The sequence below is a fragment of the Heteronotia binoei genome, chromosome 15 (genome assembly GCF_032191835.1).
Source record: "Heteronotia binoei isolate CCM8104 ecotype False Entrance Well chromosome 15, APGP_CSIRO_Hbin_v1, whole genome shotgun sequence".
Lineage (NCBI taxonomy): Eukaryota > Metazoa > Chordata > Lepidosauria > Squamata > Gekkonidae > Heteronotia > Heteronotia binoei.
In genome coordinates this window covers 50954851-50982520 of record NC_083237.1, presented here as the reverse complement: position 1 = coordinate 50982520, position 27670 = coordinate 50954851, and the positions used below count along the sequence as shown (strand labels likewise).

The window sequence follows — 27670 nt, the reverse complement described above, 5'->3', positions numbered from 1 at the left end:
ACACACTAGGGTTGCCAAGTCCAATTCAAGAAATATCTGGGGACTTTGGGGGTGGAGTCAGGAGACTTTGGGGGTGGAGCCAGGAGACATTAGGGGTGGAGCCAAGATCAAGGCTGTGACAAGCATCATTGAACTCCAAAGGGAGTTCTGGCCATCACATTTAAAGGGACGGCACACCTTTTCAATGCCTTCCTTCCATAGGAAATCATGAAGGATAGGGGCACCCTCTTTTGGGGCTCATAGAATTGGACCCCCTGGTCCAATCTTTTTGAAACTTGCGGGGGTATTTTGGGGAGAGGCACTAGATGCTATACTGAAAATTTGGTGCCTCTACCCCTAAAAACAGGCCCCCCAGAGCCCCAGATAACTACGGATCAATTCTCCATGATTTTCTATTGGAATAAATCTCCATAGGGAATAATAGAGTTCCCTGCAGACATTTCCCTCCCCTTCCCCCGCTTTCTGATGACCCTGAAGCGGGGGGGGGCTCCAAACCGGGGGATCCCCTGCCCCCACCTGGGGATTGGCAACCCTACCACACACCCCTGATGTAGCCAATCCTGCAGAGCTTACAGTAGGCCTTGTAAGAAGAGCCCTGTAAGCTCTTGGAGGATTGGCTACATCGGGGTGGGGGGGTGGAGTGGCCTAATATGTAAAGGAGTTCCTGATACAAAAAAGGCCCTGGTTGCACCTAACCTGGAACAACTGCAGGTTTATCAAAAATCTGGCAGGCTGCAATACATAGCTGTAAGGTTGTGTGTGGTTTGGCAAGCCAGAGAGATTCTACACCACAGTCTGGTTCTGTATGTACAATTACGATCACAAATTATAATCCTAAAATAACCACATGCTCTTAAGGGATGCTGAAGATGTCTGTTCCCACCCAGGGCTGCTTGCCTTGCCTTTGCTTTCCATGCCTACCACTTTTAAAATTCGCTAATAGCTATATTGCTATAGCAATATACTCATCTATTGAAACAATGTGCTAGGTTCCAGCTTTCATCTGAAGAAAACTAACTTTCTAGCCCTTTTTTGTTGCCGAATTATAAAGGGAAAGGCACTGACTGTGTATCCTCAGCAACTAAAAGAGCTATAGATTTAGGGGAGAAAGGAGCATGGCCACTGGGGCTAAGGCAAGGGAAACAGTGCCAGTGTGAGCAAAACACACATCCTGCCCTCATGGCATTGAAAGGCTCTTTGATTGTGATCTTTCCAGAAAGATAATACCAAACCAGGTTTGGAAAAGACTGCAGCAAAGTGGGGGGAAACACAGACAACAGGACAAATTATGGATGAAGTCATTGAAAGTCATGACAGCATTGCAGCGAGGACGCCAAGGTGGAACAAAACATCTGATTATGAGAATGGCTAAAGGATGATTGGGACAAATTAATGACTCTGTTTTAAGCCATCTCGACTGGTCTTGCATTCTGCTGGACCACTGGTTTTATTTTTTCATTCCCCACTGTTAATTACCCATCCAGCTTGCATTTTTTAAAAAATACAATCCGCTTTATTCCTTAAATTAAAAGATAATAATAAAGTTCATTTCTCTTCTTTTCCAGCGAAAATCGGGACATGGATCTGTGACTGCAGACAGCCCCTTGTTAACTGCATTGGCAGAATTAATGACATGGATGCGTCAGAGGCGCCTTCTGATCAGCGAAAGGTCCTCAAATTTGAGGGTGTACGAGGGTATGTCACTCCTTCATACCCCTGTCATTTCTCATCCTTGGGACCGTCAACAAAGAGATTGGGGTTTTCCGATAACATGGGCCTGACTTTCTTCTTTTCCTTGAAGCGTCCCGAGTTGGAAACCTTGACATGTTTGCCTTTGGTGCTTTTGTCAACAATCTTCTCTAGCCGGGCGCTGAATTTCTGTTCCCCAGTTCCATCACTGCCACCGTCCTCCAGCATAACTTCTTGCTGGTTCTCATTGCTGGCAACAGCATAGATATCGGGGCTTTCATACAAGACTTTAGGGGTGGATTTTTTCTTCCGAAGAAAAGTCAGTTTCCACCAATTGTAATTATTTTCTGCCATGGCGGCTGTCTGGAGGAACGTCGGCACCCTTGGGTAAGAAAAGAAAAGCACAGGGTTTAGCGATGGTTCTTTGCTCGGTTCTTCTTCCCAATCGAACAAGTCTAGAATTCTGAGGTAAAAATACCAAATCCTGTAACGCCTCTTCCACTAAATCCCAGTTTTGAAGATTTTTTTAGCATAAGGCCTTTGAGGCAAGAGCCAGGGTTGGTAAACTTCTTTCCTAATCTGTGGGTTTAAGTACTTGAAACTTGGGTTGCCAAGTCGGCTTGGGAAATTCCTGGAGATTTGGGGAGGGTGCCTTGGGACAGTGGAGTTTGGGGAGGGGAGGGAGCTCAGCAGAGATATGATGCCACGAAGTTTGTCCTGCAACACTTCCCTTTCCTCCTGGGACACAGATCTCTGTAGTCTAGAGATCAGTGGTAATCTTGGGGGATCTCCTGGTCCCACCTGGAGGTTAGCAACCTTTTAAGTGGTAGAGTCCTTGGCTGGATCAGGGTCTGGCCAGGACTTCTCCACCAAGAATTGAATTCCCAGATCTGTGGAGCCTGATTAGAGTCAGGATCATGGAGCCTGGGTGCTTAAATGCTGCCCTTGAGCCATTTTGCTGGCCCTAAAGAGTACCGTCTACCCTGCAGGTAGGGTTGCCAGGTCCAACTCAAGAAATATTTGGGGACATTGGGGGTAGAGCCAGGAGCAAGGGTGTGACAAGCATGATTGAACTCTGATGGGCGTTCTGGCCATCACGTTTAAAGGGACTGCCCACCTTTTAAATGCCTTCCCTCTGTTTGGAAATAATGAAGGGTATGGGCACCTACTTTTAGGGCTCATAAAATTGGACCCTCTGGTCCCATGATTTTGAAACTTGGGGAGGGGGGTGTTTTGAGGCATGGCACCAAATGCTATGCTGAAAATTTGGTGCCTCTACCTCAAAAAAGTCATTCCCCCAGATATTCTCAAATCAATTCCCCATTATACCCTATGGGAATCTGTCTCCATAGAGTATAATTGGAGTGCCCAGCAGTCATTTCCTTCCTCCACCTGCTTTCTGATAACCCTGAAGTGGGCAGAGGGCATCCAAACTGGGGGTTGGCAGCTCTACCCACTGGGAAAACTGTGTACCTCTCAATACATTTATAGCCCATTACTATGGCAAATAATACCGCCCAGGGTGATTTCAGTTCAGGAAAATAGAAGGGTGGGGAGGGCTGAAGCCCTTTCTCCCTGCACAGCTAGAGCGCCAGTGCAATTAATCACTGTATTGGGTTGTGTGTAGTACAGCCAGGAGAACCTAAAATTGTCTGGCAGCCAGAAGTTCGAACACTTTTACTGTTATGTACCACTAGGTGACAAGCTAGACTTGTTTTTAGGCAAGAGAGTCCCAGTGAAAATTGGACCACAAGCATCTGAGGACTCAGTTCCCTGTGGGGAACTCGCAAGCTCATGTGGGTTGAGTGTGTGTATGTTAAATCATTTCCAACTTATGGCAACCTTATGAATTAATGTCCTCCCAAACATTATAACCCTAACTAATGTTTGTATATTCTATAGTGTCACTGTTGGTTTTAAAGTATACTGCATTCTTTATAGTATACTGTATTCTTTCTTGTATTAATGCCAATAAAGGTCTACGGTATGACGGTATAACCCTAACTGCCTTGCTCAGGTCTTGCAAACTGAGGGATGTGGTTTCTTTTATTGAATCAGTCCATCTGATATTGGATCTTCCTCTTCTGCTACTGCCTTCAACTTTTGACCCAGGGAAAATTGTAACATGTAGTAAGCCCCCAATGGGGCAATACCTGGTTTCATTCAGGGTGTAAATGATAAACCAGATACTTAATTGACTGTCTTTGAGGCCAGTTTTTCTAGGTTCTGGGAATGCAGGAAGCACCTTCTGGCTGCTGCTTATGGAATGCAGAATGTAGTCCTCAGCTGTTCCCCAGATGGCCATTTCCAAAACGAGTGAAACATACTCATGGGAAATTGGCCCTTGTTTGGGGGTTTTGTTGTTGTTGTTTGCTTTGCCTGGTTTTGTTTGATTTCAGTATCTGCCACAGTTCCAGACAAATCTTTTTGGGATTTCCCATCGATAAATGCGCTACATTGGTGCAATTGTTACACCCGGGGCTTTTTTTGTAGCAGGAACTCCTTTGCATATTAGGCCACAGTCCCCTGATGTAGCCAGTCTTCCTGGAGTTTATAGTAGGCCCAGTGCTAAGAGCCCTATAAACTCCAGGAGGATTGGCTACATCAGGGATGTGTGGCCTAATATGCAAAGGAGCTCAAAAAAGCCTAATATGCAAAGGAGTTCAAAAAAGCCCTTTGTACACCACTACCATCCCTCCCCATGGACAAATATTTTCATGCAGTTTACTGAGACTGAAGGGAGAATGCACTCTGAGCCCAAATGCTGACAACAAAAGCTGTTAAACAGCTTTCATTATAGCCAATTGAAATCACAATGCTGTCCAAGATGTCAAGGTTTTTTTGCCTGGTAATAGTTGAGATATCATTTCTGTTTATGGCTTTAGCTTTGGACTGACCTCTTTGTTGACAATCGTACAGGTAATAACTATGCAGATTAATAAATAAATGATAGCAATGGGTGATACACCTGTGCAGATAAAAAAAAAAAACCCCTGCAAGCAGTGTGACAACTAGGGATGCCAGCCTCCAGGTATGTCCTCGGGGATCCCCTGGAATTACAGTTTATCTCCAGACTACAAAAGTCAGTTCCTCTGGAGAAAATGGATGCTTTCGAGGGTGGACTCTATGGCATTGCACCCCTCTGAAGTCCCCGTCCTCGCCAGGCTCCATCCCCAAATCTTCAGGAGTTTTGCAGCCTGCAACTGCCAATCCTACCCCCCATTGGTGGCCCAGGGGCCGGGTCCTGTCCCCCCTAGTGACAACCCACAGCCAGGGTATATCTTTTTGCAAAACGGAGTTTGCAGAAGAAGTATGGAAACTAATTTGTAAAACCCGGGGGACAAAGTTAAAGTCCAGCTGCGCCTTTAAGGCCAACAAGCTTTTATTCAAGTTACAAGCTTTCGTGTGCATGCACACTTCCTCCGAAGTGCACACAAAGCTCATGCCTTGAATATGTTGATATTAAAAGGTGCCACTGGACTCAAACTTTGTTCTACTGCTGCAAACCAAATACCTGGATTTATTTAAAAAAAAAAACAGCGGCTAGTCCCCTCCCCAGAGTAAAACAGTGACATCTGTACATGCGCAGGCATTGTGGCTAAAAACAAAACAGGTAACCTGAGATGCTGTACAAAGATGTAAAAAAAAAAAAGGAGGGGTAGGAGAGCAAACGGGAGGGAAGAAACACTGTGAGGCTTCAAGAGGGGATTGGATAAGCATATGGAGCAGAAGTCCGTCAGTGGCTATTAGACACAGCGTATTGTTGGAACTCTCTGGGGCAATGATGCTCTGTATTCTTGGTGCTTGGGTGGGGCAACAATGGGAGGGCTTCTAGTGTCCTGGCCCCACTGATGGACCCCCCTGATGGCACCTGGGTTTTTTGGCCACTGTGTGACACAGAGTGTTGGACTGGACGAGCCATTGGCCTGATCCAACATGGCTTCTCTTATGTTCTTATGTGACACAGAGTGTTGGACTGGATGGGCCATTGGCCTGATCCAACATGGCTTCTCTTATGTTCTTATGTGACACAGAGTATTGGACTGGATGGGCCATTGGCCTGATCCAACAGGGCTTCTCTTATGTTCTTATGTGACACAGAGTGTTGGACTGGATGGGCCATTGGCCTGATCCAACAGGGCTTCTCTTATGTTCTTATGTGACACAGAGTGTTGGACTGGATGGGCCATTGGCCTGATCCAACATGGCTTCTCTTATGTTCTTATAAGGCTAAGTGTTATAGAGAGGGGAAGCTTGGAGTAGGGTGGGTTGAAGGATAGGTGTGCCACTTGTAATTTGGGAAATACCTGGAGATTATGGGGGTGGAGCCTGAGTGGGGTGGGGTATGGGGAGGAGAGACATCGGCAGGGTCTAATGCTCTAGAGCCCACCCTCCAAAGCAGCCATTTTCTCCAAAGGAACTAACTTTTGTAGTCTGGAGATCAACTGTAATTCCAGGAGATCCCCAGGACACACCTGGAGAATGGCAACTCTAGTTGTCACACTGCTTGCAGCGTTTTTTTATCTGCACAGGTGTATCACCCATCGCTATCATTTATTTACTAATTTGCATATTTATTACCTGTACGATTGTCAGTAACCAGGTCAGTCCAAAGCTAAAGCCATAAACAGAAATGATACCATTGCTATTACCAAGCAAAAGAGCCTGAAATCTTGGACAGCGCTGTGATTGCAATTGGCTATAATGAAAGATGTTGGTTGCCTGGAGATCAACTGTAATAGTGGGAGATCTCCAGGTGCCATCTGAAGGTTGGCAACCCTTTTAGTTGGGCCAGTGGCAAAAGAGGTGGAGAATCTAATGACTAGGAATGTAGGGGGCGAATGGACAATTGCCCAGACAGACAAAGAGCAGGAAAAAAGGGAGATCGGACTGGGCAAGAGGAAACGGTGCCTCTGTTGAGAGGGAAAGAAATGGGGGTTGATGATGTGGGGGAAGGATTTATTCTCTGCAAGTCCTTGCAGGTTCCCTTCCTGTTTCTACACAGGAGTCAGAGCCTTGGTCTGTCAAGGGCAGTTTCTTCTACTCAGATTGACAGCAGCTTTCCAGGGTCTCAGATCTGAGCTCCTCCACATCACCTCCCACCTGATCCTGTTACCTGGAGCTGCAGGTAATTGAACCAGGGACCTCCTGCATGCAAAGCTCTGCTAGGGTTGCCAGCCTCCAGGCAGCAGCTGAAGATATCCTGGGATTACCACTGATCTCCAGGTGACAGAGATATATGAACATATGAAGCTGCCTTCTATTGAATCAGACTATCGGTCCACCAAAGTCAGTATTGTCTACTCAGACTGGCAGTGGCTCTCCAGGGTTTTTCATGCCTACTTGCCTGGACCCTTTTTAGTTGGAGATGCCGGGGATTGAACCTGGGACCTTCTGCTTACCAAACAGATGCTCTACCACTGAACCACCCTCTCTCCCTGGAGAAAATGGTGCTTTTGGAAGAAGGACTCTATAGCATTATACCCCATTAGTGTCCTTCTCATCCGCAAACCCCACCCTCCTCAGTCACCACTGTGCAAATCTCCAGGTATTTCTCAACTCAGAGCTGGCAGCCCTTGCTCTACTCTCACGCAGAACCACAGACCCAATTGTTGATAAATGTTGACATCAGGGGGAGGTACACTACTTCGTCTTGTGTCTCCTGCAAGTTCCATTTCTGGACTGACCCAGGAGTGGACACCCTCTGATTGTTCTGCAGCAACCCACTTCCTGTCTTGACAACTGTCAGGGTAGACATTTGGCTGGGCCTGAAATGTCACAGAAATACAAGCTATGAAGGCAAAACGGTTATCCGAGAGCTGGCCGGAAAGGGGCCCTTTGCTTTGCATCATCTTTCCAAGAAAAGCCAGTTTGCACTCGATCATGGCAGCTGGTTGGTTTCTCTCAACCTGGCTGCTTCCCCGGACCAAAGCCGCCTCCATCAGGATCTCTCCCACGTGTTTGCTGAAGGTGTCGCTCGCCCTGTGATTTCTCTCAAGATTGGTGTGTAAGCAAACGGTGCTGCCATCGGGAACTGTGCAGGGTTGCACACATTGGGGACAAGGTTAAAGGAAGGCTGTGTGTGTGTTTGTGGGTATCCATTCCAAAACGAGTATTGTGTTCAGTTTTGGGCACCACATATTAAGAAGGATATAGACAAGCTGGAACAGGTCCACAGGAGGGTGACAAAGAAGGGTCTGGAGACCAAGTACTAAGAAGAAAGGTTGAAGGAGTTGGCCATGTTTAGCCTGGGGAGGAGGTGGCTGAGAGGTGATATGATCACCATCTTCACGTACTTGAAGGGCTGTCATATGGAGGATGGTGCAGAATTGTTTCTGTGCCCCCAGAAGGCAGGACCAGAACCAACGGGTTGAAATTAAATCAAAAGAGTCTCCGGCTCAACATTAGGAGGAACTTCCTGACAGAGCAGTTTCTCAGTGGAACAGGCTTCCTCAGGAGGTGGTGGGCTCTCCTTCCTTGGAGGTTTTTAAACAGAGGCTGGATGGCCATCTGACAGCAATGCAGATCTTGTGAATTTAGGCCGGGGGGGGGGGGATTTGTGAATTTCCAGCATTGTGCAGGGGGTTGGACTAGATGACCCTGGAGATCCCTTCCAACTCTATGATTCGAATAATTCCTGGAGAAAGAGGCTGACGAGGAAAATTCCACACTAAAGCAAAGCAGGAACGGCTCAGTTTCAACCCTGTATCTGGAGAAAGCTATGCAAAGTGTTTGCAGTAGAACCTCCATGTTCAGAGGCAGTCAGCCTCTGAATCCAAGAGCCAGAAGGCAACATCAGGGGAAGGTCTCAGCTTCTATGCCCTGTTGTTGACTGTCCGGAGGAACTGGTTGGCCACTGTGTGAAACAGGATGCTGGACTAGATGGACTATTGGTCTGGACTGTTGCATTGTCATTTTATTAAGGGAATGGGAAAGTCCTGGCTCCACCCCAAAAGTCCCCAGATATTTCCTGAGTCAGACCTGGCAACTCTAGTGTGAGACACTTTTCTTATGCCCTTATGACCTGGAGTTCCAGGTCTACCTTAAGGCATGCGTTCTTGATTAGAAAAAAACCTCCCCCCTAATCCCAGTTAGGGAGAATGGCTTTGGTTACCCAGTTGGAAAGACTATTCTGTACACACTTGAACACAGACTTGTTGGTGAAAGCTGTAGTTGTTCAATGGCAAGGAAAAACACTCTGCACAAGCTCAAAAACCCTCTCCTCTTACTTTATGTGTTCCACAATTGAGCTTTGGTAATCAAAACAGTCTGTTTAGTCCAACACTCTATGTCGCACAGTGGCCAAAAACCAGGTGCCATCAAGATGTCCACAAGTGGGGCCAGAAGAACTCCAGAAGCCCTCCCACTCTTGCCCTGCCCTCCAAGCACCAAGAACATAGAGCATCACTGCCCCAGACAGAGTAACTGACAGCCATTGGTGGACCTCTGCTCCATATGTTTCTCCGATCCCCTCTTGAAGCCATCTATGCTTATAGCCGCCGCCACCTCCTGTGGCAGTGAATTCCTCTTTGGGTGAAGTTAATTCCTTTTTGGGTGAAGAAGGACCTCCTTTGATCTGTTCTTAGCCTACTGCTCATTATTTTTATTATTGCTTGGGCAGTTGTTTTGTTATATAGTTATGGCTCTTGGCCACACACAATAATCTTTTACCTACCTACTCTTTTTAAAACGTTTGCCCTGGCTTTGAACTGTGCTCAAAGCAGCTTCCATTGGTTACAAAGGAAAGACTGAAGTCAAGTAGGTAAAAACAACATGAAACCTGCTCACAAAATGTCATCTCCATTTTGTAACGAAACTCAGCAGAACTTACAAAATAACCTCCAAGAGGCCACCTAGGGGTCCCAACCCTCCCGCCCTGGCGGGGGACCCCAGGATTTCCCCCCTCTTCCCCCGCTCCCCCCAAAAATGGAAGCGGGGGAGAGGGGGGAAATGGTGAGCCGCCGCTGCTGCCCCCTCCCCGCCCAGTGAGGCCGTAGGCGGCGGGCCCGCCGGCGCCCAGCAGCAGGAGGAGGTGGCAGCGGCGGAGGAGGAGCTGTCGGCCGAGGGTCTGGCCGGCGGCGTTGGCGCAGCAGGAGCGTGGCGAGGAGGATGGGCGCGGCGGAGCCAGGCACGGCCCAGGGCGCTGAGGGAGCTCCGCAGCGCAGCCCCGCTCTCCACGCACAGAGGCGCAGCAGAGGGGCAGAAGGAGCGCGGTGAGGAGGGCGGGCGCGGCGGAGGCGGTGGAGCCAGGCATGGCCCAGGGCGGTGAGGGAGCTCTGCAGCACAGCCCCGCTTCTCCACGCGCGGCAGCGCTGGTGGCCGAGGAGGAGGCCCCGAGCCCCCAGCCCCACTCTCCATGCCCGCGCCACCTGCTTCACCCAGGCCTTCATCCTCAGGCGGCCGCCGAGGGGCGGGGAGAACGAGCGGGAGGAGGAGGGAGGGACAGTGCGGCTGCGGCGCGGGAACCTCCGGCGCTTGTCACAGCCTAGATATTGGCTCCACCCCTAACATCTCCTGGCTCCACCCCCAAAGTCTCCTGGCTCCACCCCCAAAGTCCCCAGCTATTTCTTCCATTGGACTTGGCAACCCTAAGGCCACCGCAGCCAAATTAGCAATAGCAGATAAAGTCCCATTGAAACAGACCTACTTTGCACATGAACACATGTGAAGGTACTTTATAACGAGCCAAAGCCATGGCCTATCAAGGTCTGCTCAGTCTGGCAGCAGCTCTCCAGGGTCTCAGGCAGAGGCCTTTCCCATCATCTACTCCCTGCTCCATTTAACTGGAGATGGCGGGGATTGAACCTGGGACCTTCTGCGTGCCCAGCAGATTGCTCTACCACTGAGCCACCACCCTTCCTCTGCACATTTTGCTGAATCTAACTACAGAAGGTCTCTTCTAAGAGATCTCTTCTAAGGGGAGACATGATAGAGGTTTATATAATTATACATGGGGTGGAGAGAGTGGACAAAGATAACTTTTTCTCCCTCTCCCAGAATACTAGAACTTGAGGGCATCCATTGAAACTGATGTGCAGTAGATTCAGGACAGACAAAAGGAAACACTACTTGACACAGAGACTGATTAAAATGTGGAATTTGCTGCCAGAGAATGTTGTGATGGTCACAGGAATAAACAGATTTAAAAGGCGATTAGATAGATTCATGGAGGACAGGTCTATCGGTGGCTACAGGCCATGGTGACTGAGGGGAGAATCCATATTCAGAGGCAGTAATCCTGTGAATCCCAGAGCTAGGAGGCAACATCAGGGGAAGGCTTTGGTTTCTGTGCCCTGTTGTTGGCCCGCCAGAGGAACAGATTGGCCACTGTGTGAGTCAGGATGCTGAACTAGATGGTAGGGTTGCCAGCCTCCAGGAGGGGCCTGGAGATCTCCTGCTTTTGCAACTGACCTCCAGCTGGCAGAGATCAGCTCCCCTGGAGAAAATGGCTGCTTTGAAGGGTGGACTCTAGGGCACTGTGCCATGCTGAGGCCCCTCCCCTCCCCAAACCCCACTGTCTCCCGGATCCACCCCCAAAGTCTCCAGGTATTTTCCAACACGGACCTGGCAAGCCTACAAGATGGACTATTGTTTGATCCAGCAAGGATCTTCTTGCTGGATCAAAAAGCCTGATATGGTGAAAAATCAACTACTTTATTTTTTAATAAGAGGTTTTATTTTCCAGCTCTTTTACAGCATGTTTCTGGTCTTAGAATGTTTTATGGAGAGTTTTGTGCTATTTTATGTCATTTTAGTGTACATGGTCTTGTGCAGGACTCTGGAAAAGGAGTATAAAAACCTCCTAAATAAATAAGATGCATCCTAGGAAAAGCCTTCTCAAAGCAGAGGCCAGGCACACTTTTCCAGGCCCGGTACAAACTTCCAGTATGCACACCTCCACACTCTCTCGTATGTACAGTCTCATGAGTCATGGGGAGAAAAGCTGTCTCATTTCTGACATGACCTAAATAAACCGCTTCTTGATAATGGGTTTGGAGGTCAGGCTGGGCTTTAGAAAAGTGTACACATTTTATTCCCGATCTTTGGCCCTGTTTCCAGGATTACCAGGTTCCCCCACCCCAGCCACCAGCAGGGGATGGGGGGGTAGGATTGCCAGAAGCAGGTTGCGAAAGTCCTCAGATGTGGGGGACGGAGCCTGGGTTGAACATAAGAAGAGCCTTGCTGGATCAGACCAATAATCTATCTTTCACACAGTGGCCCACCAGTTCCTCTGGACAGCCAGCAACAGGGCAGGGACTTCAGTGGAGTACAATGCCTCAGAGTCCACCCTCAAACCAGCCATGTTCTCCAGGGAAACTGATCTCTCTAGTCTGGCAATGAGCTGTAATTAGGGTTCCCAACCTCCCACTGGGGGCAGGGATTCCCCAGGTTTCGAGACCTCCATCCCACCAGTCCAGAGCTGGCTGGTGGAGGAATCCTCACCCCTGAAAAGCTTTGTCACCAGGCATATCGCATGAGGGATGCTCTAGCATTTGGGTAGAAACTCTATGGCACCATAGAGACTCATCCCCCGCCAACAGCCAGGTAAGACCTGGCAACTGTAGCTGTAATTCCAGAGGATCCCCAGGTCCCACTTGGAGGCTGGCAACTCTACCCATTTCAATAGGATTACTAACCTCTCCCAGAATTACAACTGCTCTCCAGATTACTGAGCAGTTCTCTTGGAGGAAATGGCTGCTCTATGGCATTATACCCTGCTGAGATCCCTTCTCTCCCCAGACCTTGCCCTTCCCATGTTCTAGCCCAAAATTTCCAGAAATTTCCCAACCTCAATCTGGCAATTCTAGTAACAGCAGATCTACCATGCCCACAAAACCATAAACTGTTTTGATGTAAGGTCTTCTTCAGCTATGTAAGATCTTCAACATCCTGTTGAAACACTGATCTAGGAAGTATCTATGTAAACATGCATAGCTCTCAAACGATGGGCCAGTGCCCAAAAGTGGGTCATTAGGCCAGTGGGTCATGAGGCCCAGAGGGACAAGGTGGCAGAGTGATCTAGAGGAGGATGTTCTGTAAGGTTGCCAACTCTGATTTGGAAAATTCCTGGAGATTTGGGGTCAGTGCCTGGGAAGGGAGCCACAGCAAGGGAGCAATGTCATGTTGGAACAGGGATGACCAAACTTGCTTAACCTAAGAGACACATACATAAATGTCAGATGTTTAAGAACCACAAGACATGAATGGAAGGAAGGAAGGAAAACAGATGGGGAGGGAGAGGTGGAAAATAGAAAGCAGGGGTAGCCAAACTGTGGCTCGGGAGCCACATGTGGCTCTTTCACACATATTTGGCTCTTGAAGCCCCCACTGCTCCACTGGCCAACTTGGAGAAGGCATTTGTCTCTTTAAATCACTACCAAGCCAGCTGGCAGCTTGGCGAATGCATTTAAAGTTAAAGTTGCTTTATTCTCCTAGACCTGGGGTGGCCAAACTGCGACTTGGAAGCCACATGTGACTCTTTCACGCATATCGTGCAGCTCTCAAAGCCCCCCCCCCCCATCAGCTGACTTGGAAAAGTCATTTCTCTCTTTAAATCACTTCGCCAAGCCAAGCCAGCAGGCAGCTTGGAAAATGCATTTAAAGTTAAAGTTACTGTCTTTCCACCTCCTTGCCCCATCTATTTGCTTCCCTCCCCTCCTGAAATCTTGCGGCTCTCAAACATCTGCCATTTGTGGCTCTCAAACATCTGATGTTAGTTTGGCCACCCCTGTCCTAGACTATGGTACGTCCTAGCTTTCGAGGGTGAACTGCATGCCATACCATACAGCCTACCCTCTGAAGAGATCATTTCTTCCTAGGGAACTGATCTCTCTAACCAGGAGATTGGTTGTTATGCCGGGAACACAGCTGCCCCTCCCTGGAGGCTTGTGACTGTCTCTCCAGTGGCCAATTTGGGTTTGCCTCTGCACAAGGCGCGAAACGGATACGAAGTACAATGCATTGCTCAGTAATGCTGCTTAAACAAAAATATCACAAATAATATTTAAATGTGTACACTGTTAACTGATATGGGATTCTTGGCTTGGATCCGGTGTGCGAGTTCTGCACGCACTAGACTGCTTTGGCGCATGCGTCAGCTTCTGCCAGCACTTCCACGTGTGCAAGGACTCATTGAAAAACACTGATCTTGGGGAAATGGGAGAGGTAACAGAAGGGGAGGTGTGCTCTGCGGCAAGGCTATCTAGCATGGACAGGACTCATTCATAGGATCCGAGCTCTTGCGTATAATGTTGGGGAGGGGAAACATACTGTAGAATTTTTTTGCAAGAAGGTGCCAAAAATGGGAACATGCTTAGAAGTGAGTCCCTCTTCACCCCCCCCCCCAAAAAAAAAAAAAAAATTGACAGCAGTGCTTTCAGGGCCCAGGGCCCTGGGCAAGAAATAGATTTAGTGGCAAGCCGTTCTGAAGAAACAGACTACAGATCCTCTGCAGGAAGTGATGGTGGCTACAATGCAGATCCTGTGAATTTAGGGGGAGATATTTTTTTAATTTCCTGCATTGTGCAGGGCGTTAGACTAGATGACCCTGGAAGTCCCTTCCAGCTCTATGATTCTATGATATAGGCATACACAGCTTCAAGAGGGGACTGGATAAACATATGGAGCAGGGGTCCATCAGTGGCTGAAACACTAGGTCTGCGGCAGTGATGCTCTGTATTCTTGGGGGGCTTGGGGAGACAAGAGTGGGGGGATTTCTGGAGTTCTGGCTCCGTTGGAGACAAGAGTGGGAGGATTTCTGGAGTTCTGGCTCCGCTGGAGACAAGAGTGGGAGGATTTCTGGAGTTCTGGCTCCGCTGGTGGACCTCTTGATGGCATGTGGGTTTTGGCCACTTTGTGATAACAGGCTGGGCCACTCCCCTGATCCAACATGGCATCTCTTATGCTCTTATATGGAGCATAGGTCTGTTAGCGGCTATTAGCCACAAGGTACAGACGGAACACTCTGTCTGGGACAATGATACTCTGTATTCTTAGGGCTTGAGAGGCAACAGTGGGAGGGCTTCTGGCCCCACTGGGGGACCTCCTGATGGTGCCTGGATTTTGACCTGTCTGTGACAGAGTGTTGGACTGGATGGGCCAGTAGCCTGATCTTATGTTCTTATATTCTCCCATTGCTATCATCCACACTGGCAGAAAGTGGAGGTGGTAAAAAAAAGAAAGAAATGAAGGCTCTTCCTTTTAAGCACAGTCTTGTCTTGGGCAATGTCTACACTAAATCTATGGTTTTCACCCTCATTGTTTCCCCAACAAACTACACAAATTGTCCTTGTGGGCATACACCGAGGACATGCGGTCATAGCTCAGAAATCCCGGTCATTCAGAGAAACGCAGTCTCTAGGATTCAACGGCTGAGAGGTTGCAAATGCCTTTGAATTTTCTGGGCTGTGCTGACCTGATCTCCTGTACGCCTTTCCCCGGATCAAAGAAGGGCTCAGGAAGCAGCCAAAGAACGCATAGCCTTCTTTTCATCCTGGGCTCAAAGGAGCACAGTCTCAAAAGCATGACAGAAATAAACATAACAAACCTGTGAATAACAATGCAACACTCGATCTGCCCTGACCTGGATGGCCAAGGCAAGCCTGATCTAGTCAGATCTCAGAAACTAAGCAGGGTCTGTCCTTGTCCTGGTTAGTACTTGGATGAGAGACCACCAAGGAGGTCCAGGGTTGCTACGCAGAGGCAGGCAATGGCAAGTCACCTCTGAATGTAAATTGCCTTGAAAACCTTCCAAGGTTGCCGTAAGTCGGGTGTGACTTGATGGCACTTTTACACACAGAGATGGCAGACCAGCCATTTTCCGCATGGGCTTTTCACACCCACTGTTGGTGGGGGGAGGAGTGTAACACTGCCCGCAATACACAAGAATTGCACTTTGGTCAGAAAATGTAATCTCCTTGCTGCAAAAGCACTACCTCAAGAGATGATCTTGGGTTTAGGAGCTCCTGTGTTTTTAATGTGCAAAAAATTAAAAGACGGTACAGCAAAACCCAAAGAGTTAGGAGGGGTTCTAGCTCAGAGGCAGGGCACCTGATTTCCATACAGAATCCCCGGCATCTCCAAATTGCATAAATCTCCGGCATCTCTGAGTTTAAAGGATCTGGAAGCAGGTGCGATGTCTTGACGATGTGCAAGACCTCCATCTGAGACCCTGGAGAGCTGCCTGTAAGAGCAGGCAATACCTTGATGAACCAGGGGTCTGACTCAGTAGACAGCAGCTTCATGTAGTTCTACACCAGGGGTGACCAAATAGTAGCTCGGGAGTCACATGTGACTCTCTCACACTTATTGTGTGGCTCTCGAAGCCCCCACTGCCCTATTGTCCAGCTTGGACATTTGTTTCTCTAAATCTCCAAGTCAAGCCAGCCAGCAGCTTGGAGAATGCATTTAAAGTTAAAGTTGCTTTCTTTCCAGCTTTCCCTCCCCATCTTCCTTCCTTCCTTCCTTCCTTCCTTCCTTCCTTCCTTCCTTCCTTCCTTCCTTCCTTCCTTCCTTCCTTCCTCTATCTGACGTTCATGTCTTGTGTCTCTCAAGCATCTGATGTTTACTCTTTGTGGCTCTTACGTAAAGCACGTTTGGCCACCTCTGTTCTTCACAATACGTCTAAAAGATTTTCTTAATGAAAAGAGTGGAAAAACTTAAGAACATAAGAGAAGCCATGTTGGATCAGGCCAATGGTCCATTCAGTCCAACATTCTGTGTCGCAAAGTGGCCAAAAAAGGCAGGCACCATCAGGAGGTCCACCAGCAGGGCCAGATCTCCAGAAACCCTCCCACTGTTGCCCCCCCTCCCTGAGCACCAAGAATACAGAGCATCACTGCCCCAGACAGAATGTTCCATCTATACCTTGTGGCTAATAGCTACTGATGGACCTCAACACATCTGTTTGTATATCCAAACGTATGCAATTGGAAGCCCCTTCCAGACTTTCTGCATGCAAATGAAAAAAGTGAATTGATGATCTGTGGAGTAAAGAAAACTTTAAAATTTTGAAAACTAGGATGACTGATGAATTGGTAATGAGTAAGTTATCATGTATCTACTGTAATAGTAATAATAAGTGAGTATATTTGGTTTTGTTGCCAAGAAAATTTTTGAAATTTTTAAAGAGATGTTTCTCTGATTTTTTTCTATTGACTGTCCCCCCCTTTTTCTTCTTTTTCTTCCCCCCTTTTAAACTCTTTTCTATTTGTGTACAGAAAACAACAATAATATGTTTTTAAAGTATATGCTATATCTTAAATTTCCATATACCATATATAAACCAGCACTTCAAATGGAGGAGACTTTCAGGAGAAAACCCCTGATCTGCCAGCCTACAACCTCTGAAAGGGGTTCCCTGGCATTGCCCATGTTTTTCATTTGCCTTCCTATCTTATCTCAAAGGCGAGCTACAGATTGTCCTTTATCTCGCTTTATTCCCCCAGGGCAACACAGGGAGGTCGAGGAAGTGGAGCGACTGTGTCCTGTCCCAGTCTACCTGGCTCAGGTGGGGTGCTTGCAAGGACGAGGACTGGCGTCTCATATAGATCCACAGAGTCAAAACTCTGTCTTCAGGTCTCCCATCTGCTGCGGTGATCAATTAAACATTTGTGGAGGCACCAGGTCCTCTTGAGTGGTTCAGCTTTCCTTCCCCTCCCTCCCTCCCTCCCGGCAACGTACCTGTTCTCTGTCGGTCTTCTTCGCCACTCCTTCCCACACTTGGGTCTCCCAGTTCAGTTGTTCTTGGCCAACAGCGACATGAAGCAAAGAGGGGGGCAGACGGTGGGGGGCAGATCTCTGGGGCCAACCTGGCAGGTTTGGCTCCCTGCAGCCCAGAGCAGCGCGCTTCTCACATCTCAGGGGCTTGGGACACAGGTGTGCCCAGACGCCACATACCTGGCTGTGCTGCGCCTCTCTCTCCCTCTCCTTCTGTATGTCAAGGTTAACCTGAGAGCTGGCCGCTCCCGCCTAAAATAAACAAGAGCCAACAGAGGCTGGGCCGGAGAGAGTTTTGAATATTCATGGGGGGAGGAATCCGAACCAAGGTATGGTTTTTTGCTGCCCCCAAGCTGCTTCTTTTGATGTCGCCTGAAAGAAAGAGAAACACCCCCCCCCCCGCCCCTCAAGACACCAGGGGCCAAATTCCAGAACAGCAAATGTCTCTCTTGCAAAGAAAAGTTCAGTCCCCTGGCAGGTATAATGCAATTCTAAGCAGAATCAGATTCTTCTGAGCTCACTGGTTGAGAAGGGTGTATCTTTGTTAAGGACTGCGCTGCTAGGGCCAAATAATATGTTTCTTAATAAGTAACTTTCACACAGTGGCCTGAGATCAACCGCTTTTCAAAAGACCACAGGGGCCAATTCAGCTCAGGAATGCAGTGCGAGGGGAAGAGGTCTTTTGCCTTGCCTGTGTTTTCCTGAGCCAAAACATACCTGGGGGAAAGTTTCTTGCTCATTCTGGAGCTGCTGCACATGCGCAGAATAGGACACACGCACAGGGTTTCCAACCTCCAGACAGCACCTGGAGATCTCCTGTTGCAACTGATCTCCAGACAAGGAAGATCCATTCCCATGGAGAAATGACTGCTTTGGAAGGTGGACTCTAATGCATTATGCTCTGCTGTATCTCGCCCTCCCCAGGCTCCATCCCCCAAATCTCCAGGTGTTTCCCAACCCAGAGGTGGCAACCCTACACATACAGCTTCCAAGCAGGACAAACAACGCCCACATAAGGCCATCTGGGGTCAGGAAAACACCGTAGGGAGGGAAGCTGCCCACATAATGGTCCCAATCCAAGTTAGGCTCCTATGGAACTTGAAAAATTAGCTCCCCTCCAATCAGGAGAACCTGGATCCAGTTCATCCAAAAAGGGAACACCTAGTATGGCCCTTACTCCCTAATTAGGGTTGCCAGCCTCCAGGTGGGGACTGGAGAGCTCCCGCTTTTACAACTGATCTCCAGCTGGTGGAGATCAGCTCCCCTGGAGAAAATGGCTGCTTTGAAGTGTGGATTCTAGGGCATTGGAACATGCTGAGGCCCTTCCCTTCCCCTCCCCAAACCCTGCCCTCTCCCAGATCCACCCCCAAAGTCTCCAGGTATTTTCCACCACAGACCTGGCCACCCTACTCCCTGTGGTTAGCCTTTTTCCTTATGGCTGAGCCAAGGTTTGAATCTGGACTCCCTATTATCAACTTTGAATGCTCTGACCACAACACCACATTGTGCAGAACTCCATCTGTTTAAAGTTATTTTAAAAGTTATTTAAACTTACCTCTGTGAAAATTTTAGAGGAGTTTTCATTTTATTGTTTATTCCATGTTTTTCACAATTTTTGATGGCATTGTTTCCTAAGCTTGTAACCCAGCTTTGTTACTGTATATTGTATGCTCTTTTCTGTGTATTGAATACTATTTTTGTTGCATTTTCCTCCAATTTTGTAATCTTGTTTTATTGCGTTGCTTGTTATATGAATTATACGGTGTGTTCTTTTAATTGGGTCATCTGCCCTGGCTCTCAACGAGTAAAAAAAATGACAGGTGATATGAAATGTTTATCAGCAGCGTTTGACCTCTGACAGCATTTTTGCACATGCAAATTACTGTGTGATGTTTTCGAAATCCAAGTGACCAACTTCATTGTGTGAACACACCCTTGAGAGTAGTGACTTGAGAGTAGCCAGCCAGTTACAACTGGCAAGAGGGTCTCGTTAGGCAAATAGGCAGAAATAGCATTGTATGCTGTCATTTCTGGCCAAAGCCAGAAGTGAGGTCACTGCATCACAGTGACGCTCTAGGAATCTCTTTGATCTCTATGGTCGTTACCATAGAGATTTGAGGGATTCCTAGAGCGTCACATCACTTCTGGCTTTTCAACAAGAAATGCTCTTGTGGTGTTGTGCAATGCCATTTCCACATTGTCATTTCCTCCCACCACTCATTTGAGCAGCCTCAAGCAGACGGGGAGGATCCATGGAAGCCCTCCCACTGGAAATGGATAAGGGGCACCGTTATGTAACCTGGAGGCCAATGACACAGTGACTTGGGGAGATGGTACTCTTATGCCATAGTGGTTTCTGCACCTTCCCACTGTTTACAGTGTAGTTCTAAAACCACTTTCCTGGCAGAGATACTAATTTGGTAGACTTATTCCGAGAAGACCTGCTTAGAGTAGTACTGTTAATGCCAGCTTTGTGTCTATTCTTATCCAGTACAGATCAGCCTGCTTTGCTTATTTAAAAACCTACAAGACTTTGTGGCAAGTGATGGTACAGCTGACACCAGAGGCATATCACCATTCTAGCCTACTCTTCTTCCCCATCACATTGCTTGGCATCTTATCTTTTCAAAATAGGGGCAAAACACAAAGCAGGCAAAGAGCATCTGGGTAAGAGATACCCATGCACCCAGTTCATATCTGTAGCCTAACACTGGGCAGGGCATGACAGAGGTTTCCGTAGACTACCAAACCTGCCTGTGCCCACCAGCTGTGATACTATGTTTGCATAGCTTTCATTGTTTTTTTTAAAAAATAATTTCATTAGCTTTCATCAGCTTGCACAGCCCTTCGCAAAGTTTCAGCAGCAAGACTGACAAGGTTCAAAACTCATGTTTGGAAAATTCCTGGAGATTTGGGGAGAGTATCTAGGGAGGTCACTTTTTGGGGAGAAGAGGGAGCTCAGTAGGGACATGATATCTCTCTAGGACTTCAGTTTCTTCTAGACTCTGTGCTTTATCATACTATCCACCCTCTGAAGCTGCCATTTTTTTTTCTGTATTCAGGAGATCAGATGTCATTCCAGATCTCCAGGCCCTACCTGGAGGTTGATAACCCTACCCAAGCCTCTAATGTGCTTGTGGGAGGTGGGAGAGACAGGCATCCACCCCACTAGTAGAGCTGCCAGCCCTGGGTTGAGAAATACCTTGAGATTTGGGGTATGGAGCCTAAAGAGGGCAGGAGAGAGGCTTCAACGGGCATGATGCAACAGAATCCACCTTCTATAGCGGCCATTTTCTCTGTTGCCTGGAGAGCTCTAGCCACCGCCTGGAGGTTTACCCACCAGTCTCCCCAGAATAGGGAAAGCAGCAGAGGATCTATTTCCTGGTTCCTGGACTCAACTTGTTTGTTGGCAGGCCTCATTTGGGTAGGAGTGAAGTTCTGGAACCGCTAAATTTTATTGTGCTCTTTCTTTCTTACCTCCCCACCTTGCTTCTTGGCTCCACTGTTCAAACCCCCTGTGAGAATTTTGCTGAACTCTAAGATTTGAAAAACTTTCTAATATTTTTCCCCACAAAAAAAGGGGGGGCAAATAACATATGAAGCAGACAGATGGAAATCTTCATCATGCCACTGTGGCCATGTAGGAGAAAGTAATTTAAAAAGTAAGGTAGATGCTGAGCTGATATTAATTTAGTACATCTTCCGGTGATATGAAGGGCATGTGGCATATGCAAATGAGCCGTGGTAATTAGCTCTGGCACCTCTTTTTCTACGAAATGATCCTGCTGGTTTCAACAGACTTGTTTCCAGACAGCGGATGGGATGACCCCTCTCTATGAATAGCAGACTAAAATCATGCAAAATCATGCCGATTTGCATATCGTAGGGTTGCCAGGTCTGTGTTGGAAAATACCTGGAGGCTTTGGGGGTGGATCCGGGAGAGGGCAGAGTTCGGGGAGGGGAGGGGCCTCAGCATGGCACAATGCTGTAGAGTCCACCCTTCAAAGCAGCCATTTCCTCCAGGAGAGCTGATCTCTGCCAGCTGGAGAACAGTTGTAAAAGCAAGAGATCCCCAGGCCCCACCTGGAGGCTGGCAACCTTATGTGTCAGCTACATAATTAATCTGTTCTGGGTACAGAATTGGATTTCTTGGCAGTGGGGTGAGGGATGGAGAAAGGGACTCAGCACACTGAGCCAGTTTGGTGTAGTGGTTAAGTGCACAGACACTTATCTGGGAGAACCGGGTTTGATTCCCCACTCCTCCACTTGCACCTGCTGGAATGGCCTTGGGTCCGCCATAGCTCTCGCAGGAGTTGTCCTTGAAAGGGCAGCAGCTGTAAGAGCTCTCTCAGACCCACCCACCTCACAGGGTGTATGTTGTGAGGGGGGGGGGAGGTAAAGGAGACTATGACCGCTCTGAGACTCAGAGATTCAGAGTATAGGGCGGGATATAAATCCAATATCATCATCACTGACCCATGTTCTTTGCAAGCACTTCTTGCAGACCCATATAAACTGCTGAGTCGAAAGCATTTCCTGCGCCATCGAGGTGTGCGCCCAAGTGTGCGCAGATCTGTAAAAAGAAAGGCAAAGAGTGTCAGATGGGGTCTTGGGAGAATCTTCTCTCTGATATGGATAGAAGATCATTGGACTGACTACCTTAGGCCCAAGGTGGAGGGGGTAGAGACTGGAGAGGGTGGAGTTTTAGGAAGGGAAGGACTTCAGTGGGGTAAGACACCAGAGAGCCCACTCTCTGCAAATGCCATTTCCTCCAAAGTGTCTGTCATAATTGTGGGAGATCCTCACAATTGCTTGGGCAACAGTAGAATGATGTTGTAAACTGCTTCGGGTCCCTGCTGGGGAGCAGAGCAGAGCATCAGTATCCAAATACATAAACAAACACCTCCCAGGTAGAGTTGAGTCCTGTTACACTTGAGAAATGACGCAGTTTCAGCAGTAGCCTTTGGAACTCCCTGCTTGCAAAGGTCAGGGGTTGGTTCGGAATAGAAGTCTTGGGCTGAAAGAGGTTCCCATCATTGGGCAAAAAGCCTCCCTAGGAGTCCACTTTGCCATGAAAGGGTTAAGGCCTCCAGCTGCCGGTTAGGACTATTGTCCTTTAACATCTATTCTTTCCTTCTAAAGAATTAATCAAAGCAGATTGTGGCCCGGCCACTTGTCAGACCGGTTCCTCCTTCTCTTTCTCTAGCTCTCTCCCTGCCTGCCTTCTTGCCTTTTGACCTGCCTACCAGATACCTAGTCCGTTTCGGTGGGAGACTGCGCCTCTCCCTCGCTTTACGGGTCTCTATTTGAAGAAAGGACTGTTCAATTGTGTGAGGGTTGCCAGACTCCGGGTGGGGCCTGGAGATCTCCTGCTTGTACAACTGATCTCCAGCTGGCATAGGTCAGCTCCCCTGGAGAAGGGTGGACTCTAGGGCATTGTGCCGTCCTGAGGCCCCTCTCCAAACCCCGCCCTCTCCTGGATCCACTTGGGATCCAGATATCTCCAGATATTTTCCAAAACACATCTGGCAACCCTACACACTGTACGCTCTTGCCTCAACAGATCTTCCCAAGGCTAGGAGCCTCACAGGATGTTGAAGATTACAAGATTCCCCTTCAGTTTGGTGTAGTGGTTAAGTGTGTGGACTCTGGGAGAACCAGGTTTGATTCTCCGCTCCTCCACTTGCAGCTGCTGGAATGACTTTGAGTCAGCCATAGCTATTACAGGAGTTATCTTTGAAAGGGCAGCTGCTGTGAGAGCCCTCACAGCCCCACCCACCTCACAGGGTGTCTGTTATGGGGAGAGAAGATATAGGGCAGGGGTGGCCAACGGTAGCTCTCCAGATGTTTTTTTGCCTACAACTCCCATCAGCCCCAGCCAGCATGGCCAATGGCTGGGGCTGATGGGAGTTGTAGGCAAAAAACATCTGGAGAACTACCGATGGCCACCCCTGCTCCAGGGGAACTGATCTCTATAGTCTGGAGATCAGGGGTAATTCTGTGAGGACTCTCCAGGTCCTCCACTGGAGGCTAGCAAACCTAGCAGGGTACAATGCCACAGAGTCCACCCTCCAAAGCAGCCATTTTCTTCAGGGGAACTGATCTTCGTTGGCTGGAGAGCAACTGTAATAGCGAGAGATCTCCAGGTATTACCTGGAGTTTAGCAAGTCTTAAGCCTATCTAGCTTTCCCCTGGATTGAGCAAAAGTATAAAAGAATCAGGCAAACTTCAGTAGACCCACCGTGATGTCCAGTTTTGAAAAGATTTTCTGCTTTCTGGTGAGCAAAGACAAATCCCCGATAGCATCAGGCCTCATTTTGGGCAGGAGCTCACAGGAGTTGAGCTCCAGAATCTCTGAATTTTATTGTGCTCTTTCCTTCTTACCCCCACCCCCACCCAAAATACTTGCTTCTGGGCTCCATTGTTTAAACCCCCTGTGAGAATTTTGCTGAACTCTAAGATTTGACAAACTTTCTCATATTTTCCCCCACAGAAGATGGGGAAATAACCAAAACATGTAAAACAGACGGATGGAAATCTTCCTCATGCCACTGTGGCCACATAGGACAAAGTCATTTTAAAAGTATGATGGGTGTAAGGTTTTATTATTTAATTTTCGATTTATACAATGATAATTGTATAATTATATTTATGACAATGATAATTCAAGAAGCATTTTAAGGTAGATGCTGCTATAATTTAGTACACCTTCTGGTGATGTCAGAGTTGTATGGCATGTGCAAATGAGTTCTGCAAATCAGTTGTGCTAATGAGCTCTGGCACCTCTTTTTTCTACGAAATGACCTCTGGATAGCATTATAATTCACAAGTGCTGCCCAGAAGCTGTAAATTTATTCAAACAATTGGCAGCCCTTGCCAAGGGGGCCACCAGATATAGAACAGCAGGGAGATTGTCAGATAATTTGGATGGCTCGCATACGTGTCTTACAACTCTAATATAGGCATTCTCTATGCGTAATGAAAGCTTTTCTTCTTTACAGTACCTGTGATTTGGCCAGCCCTGTTTCGCTATGACCGTGTGTTTGAACAAATAAATTAACTCTCACCTGCAGACTGGAAAGCAGCCACTGTAAAATTAGTCCAGATTTCATCCCCCTCCCCCCAAAGGGAAATCAAAAGCAAACTTAACAATAAACTTCTGAAAATTCTGATCTGGCAATTTTACAAAATACTGAATGGATGCGGCAAGACTTTCTGCGTGAATTCAAATGTAAAGTGCCTCTCTTTGAGGACTGCTGGAGGAATCTCCTTGCTGGAGGAGAGGGTGAAAGGTTGAATCAGATGTTTTTCTCTGGCCACGTCTCCAGGACTCAAATCGCACACGCATTGTAAAGTGCAAGGAGACTGGAATGCAATCGTCCGTCAGCTCAGCATTCTTGCATGGCCGTTAAAGAGATTCAGAAAGCTGATACAAGCCCGTTTTCTAGGGCCTGTTTTTCACATGAGCTTCAAGAGCCTTGAAGGCTGCCTGTTCTTCGCATGCCCACAACATCAGCAAAAGAGGGCCTGGAAAAGCAATTCCAGAGCCAAGCCTAAAAATCCCAGTTTAGTCAACGGAGCTTACTCTCAAGAAAGTGTTCTTAAGACTGCAGTCTTCAAGCAGCATTAATAATAATAGCAGTCTTGAAGCAGTGGCTCAGGCTGGACAAATACTTGTCAGGGATTCTCTAGGTCAGGGGTGGCCAAACTGTGGCTCTTTCACACATATTGTGTGGCTCTTGAAGCTCCCACTGCCCCATTGGCTGGCTTGGAACAGGCGCTTGTTTCTTTAAATCACTTCTCCAAGTCAAGCCAGCCAGCAGCTTGGAGAATGCATTTAAAATTAAAGTTGCTTTCTTTCCACCTTCACCTCCCTCCCGCCCCATCTATTCCTTCCTTCCTGTCTTGCGGCTCTCAAACATCTGACATTTATTCTATGTGGCTCTTATGTTAAGCAAGTTTGGCCATCCCTGCTCTAGGTTGATCTTGCATTGAGCAGGGGGTTGGACCAGATGGCCTATATGGCTCCTTCCAGCTCTGATTCTATAAATTCCATCTTAAACCCTAATCCTAAAAAGTTTGTTGAAACTACTATGGAATTTTGCATCATGAGTCATATTAATGCTTTGCTTCAGTTTGGTTTTTCCCTTCTGATTGGGTCTACAACCCTAATCCTAACGCACTGTTTATTCAATGTCCCATCTGTCTGGAGCTGCTAACCTCCAGGTGATGGCTGGAGATCTCTGATTATTACCACTGATCTCCAGGGGAGCAGATATCAGTTCACCTGGAGAAAATGTCCACTTTGGAATGTGCATCCTATGATATTTTACCCTACTGAAGTCCTTCTCCTCCCCAAACCCCACCAGCTTCACACCCCAAATTTCCCGACCTGGAGCTGGCAACCCCTGTGACTGTCGATAGACCGACTCACTTATGATCAAGTGAGAAAGCTGGACTCCACATATCTTAAAATATATTTATCATGTGACATGTTAATTTACTGTTCAGTCTGTAAATCCGAACAGTTATCTTCCATTTCTATGTATCTGAGGAAGTGTGCATGCACCCGAAAGCTTATACCTTGAATAAAACTTTGTTGGTCTTAAAGGTGCTAGAAGAAGAAGATAGAAGATATTGGATTTATATCCCGCCCTCCACTCCGAAGAGTCTCAGAGCGGCTCACAATCTCCTTTACCTTCCTCCCCCACAACAGACACCCTGTGAGGTGGGTGGGGCTGGAGAGGGCTCTCACAGCAGCTGCCCTTTCAAGGACAACCTCTGCCAGAGCTATGGCTGACCCAAGGCCATGCTAGCAGGTGCAAGTGGAGGAGTGGGGAATCAAACCCGGTTCTCCCAGATAAGAGTCCGCACACTTAACCACTACACCAAACTGGTAGTGGACTAACTTTGTTCAAAGCAATAATCCAACACCCTAAGCACTACACTACTCTTACTATTGTAAAGGTCAGGGGTGGCCAAACCGTGGCTTATTGACTTTCACATATATTATACAAGTTGATGGGGTGTGAACTGGCAGAGACTGACCAAGAGAGAGATCTTGGGGTCGTGGTAGATAACTCACTAAAAAGGTCAAGACAGTGTGCGATTGCAATAAAAAGGGCCAACACCATGCTGGGAATTATTAGGAAGGGAACTGAAAACAAATCAGCCAGTATTATAATGCCCCTGTATAAATTGATGGTGCGGTCTCATTTGGAATACTGTGTGCAATTCTGGTCACTGCACCTCAAAAAGGATATTATAGCACTGGAAAAAGTCCAGAAAAGGGCAACTAGAATGATTAAAGGGTTGGAACACTTTCCCTATGAAGAAAGGTCGAAACGCTTGGGACTCTTTAGCTTGGAGAAGCGTCGACTGCGGGGTGACATGATAGAGGTTTACAAGATAATGCATGGGATGGAGAAAGTAGAGAAAGAAGTACTTTTCTCCCTTTCTCACAATACAAGAACTCGTAGGCATTCAATGAAATTGCTGAGCAGTCAGGTTAAAATGGATAAAAGGAAGTACTTCTTCACCCAAAGGGTGATTAACATGTGGAATTCACTGCCACAGGAGGTGGTGGCGGCTACAAGCATAGACAGCTTCAAGAGGGGTTAGATAAAAATATGGAGCAGAGGTCCATCAGTGGCTATTAGCCACAGTGTGTGTGTGTGTGTGTGTATATATATATATAATTTTTTTTTGCCACTGAGTGACACAGAGTGTTGGACTGGATGGGCCATTGGCCTGATCCAACATGCGTTCTCTTATGTTCTTATTGTGTGGCACCTGAAGCCCCCACTGCCCCGTTGGCCAGCATTGAGAAGGCGTTTGTCTCATAAAATCACTCTTCTAAGCCAAGCCAGCTGTTAGCTTGGAGTATGCATTTAAAGTTGCTTTCTTTCCGATTCTCCCCATCTACTTCCTTCCTCCCTCCCTCCCTCCAACACCTGAGAGTTTTGCAGCTCTCAAACACCTGACATTTATTCTATGTGGCTCTTACGTTAAGTTTGGTCACACCTGGTATATAGGTTACAGGAGCACTCTTAATCAGGTCCATTCAGTAATGAGTCCCGTTTTAGTCAACGTGGCTTTCTCCCAAGAAAGCATTTTTAGACGGAGAATCTAACTTGCGCTCACCGAAAGCAGAAAAGGGAAGATCGTGCGCCTGCAGCTTTTGAGCGCCACCCACTGGCCAGTCATCGCCAGCACTCCTTCCTTCCTTTCCTCGTAGCTTCTACTTAGCCCTGCCACTTCGTCT

The 27670-nt window shown here is 47.6% G+C and overlaps 1 protein-coding gene across 1 annotated transcript; it reads right to left on the bottom strand.

Moving 5' to 3' along the window:
• Positions 1-1401: 1401 nt before the first annotated feature.
• Positions 1402-27622, bottom strand: PRR15L (proline rich 15 like). Its single transcript, XM_060255756.1, has 3 exons — positions 27540-27622; positions 21883-21979; positions 1402-2071 (listed from the first exon to the last, which is right to left on the bottom strand). Exons 1-3 carry the CDS (start codon positions 27610-27612, stop codon positions 1720-1722), a joined length of 522 nt encoding a protein of 173 aa, XP_060111739.1. The 5' UTR covers positions 27613-27622; the 3' UTR covers positions 1402-1719.
• Between the last annotated feature and the right edge of the window lie 48 nt (positions 27623-27670).

Excerpts from the sequence above, each read along its gene's own strand:
- PRR15L (XM_060255756.1), bottom strand. The coding sequence starts at position 27,612 with ATGACTGGCCAGTGGGTGGCGCTCAAAAGCTGCAGGCGCACGATCTTC. Across the intron at positions 21,980-27,539 it reads TCTGCTTTCGGTGAGCGCAA|ATCTGCGCACACTTGGGCGC; the intron begins GTTAGATTCTCC and ends TTCTTTTTACAG. Across the intron at positions 2,072-21,882 it reads AGTGCTTGCAAAGAACATGG|GGTGCCGACGTTCCTCCAGA; the intron begins GTCAGTGATGAT and ends TTCTTACCCAAG.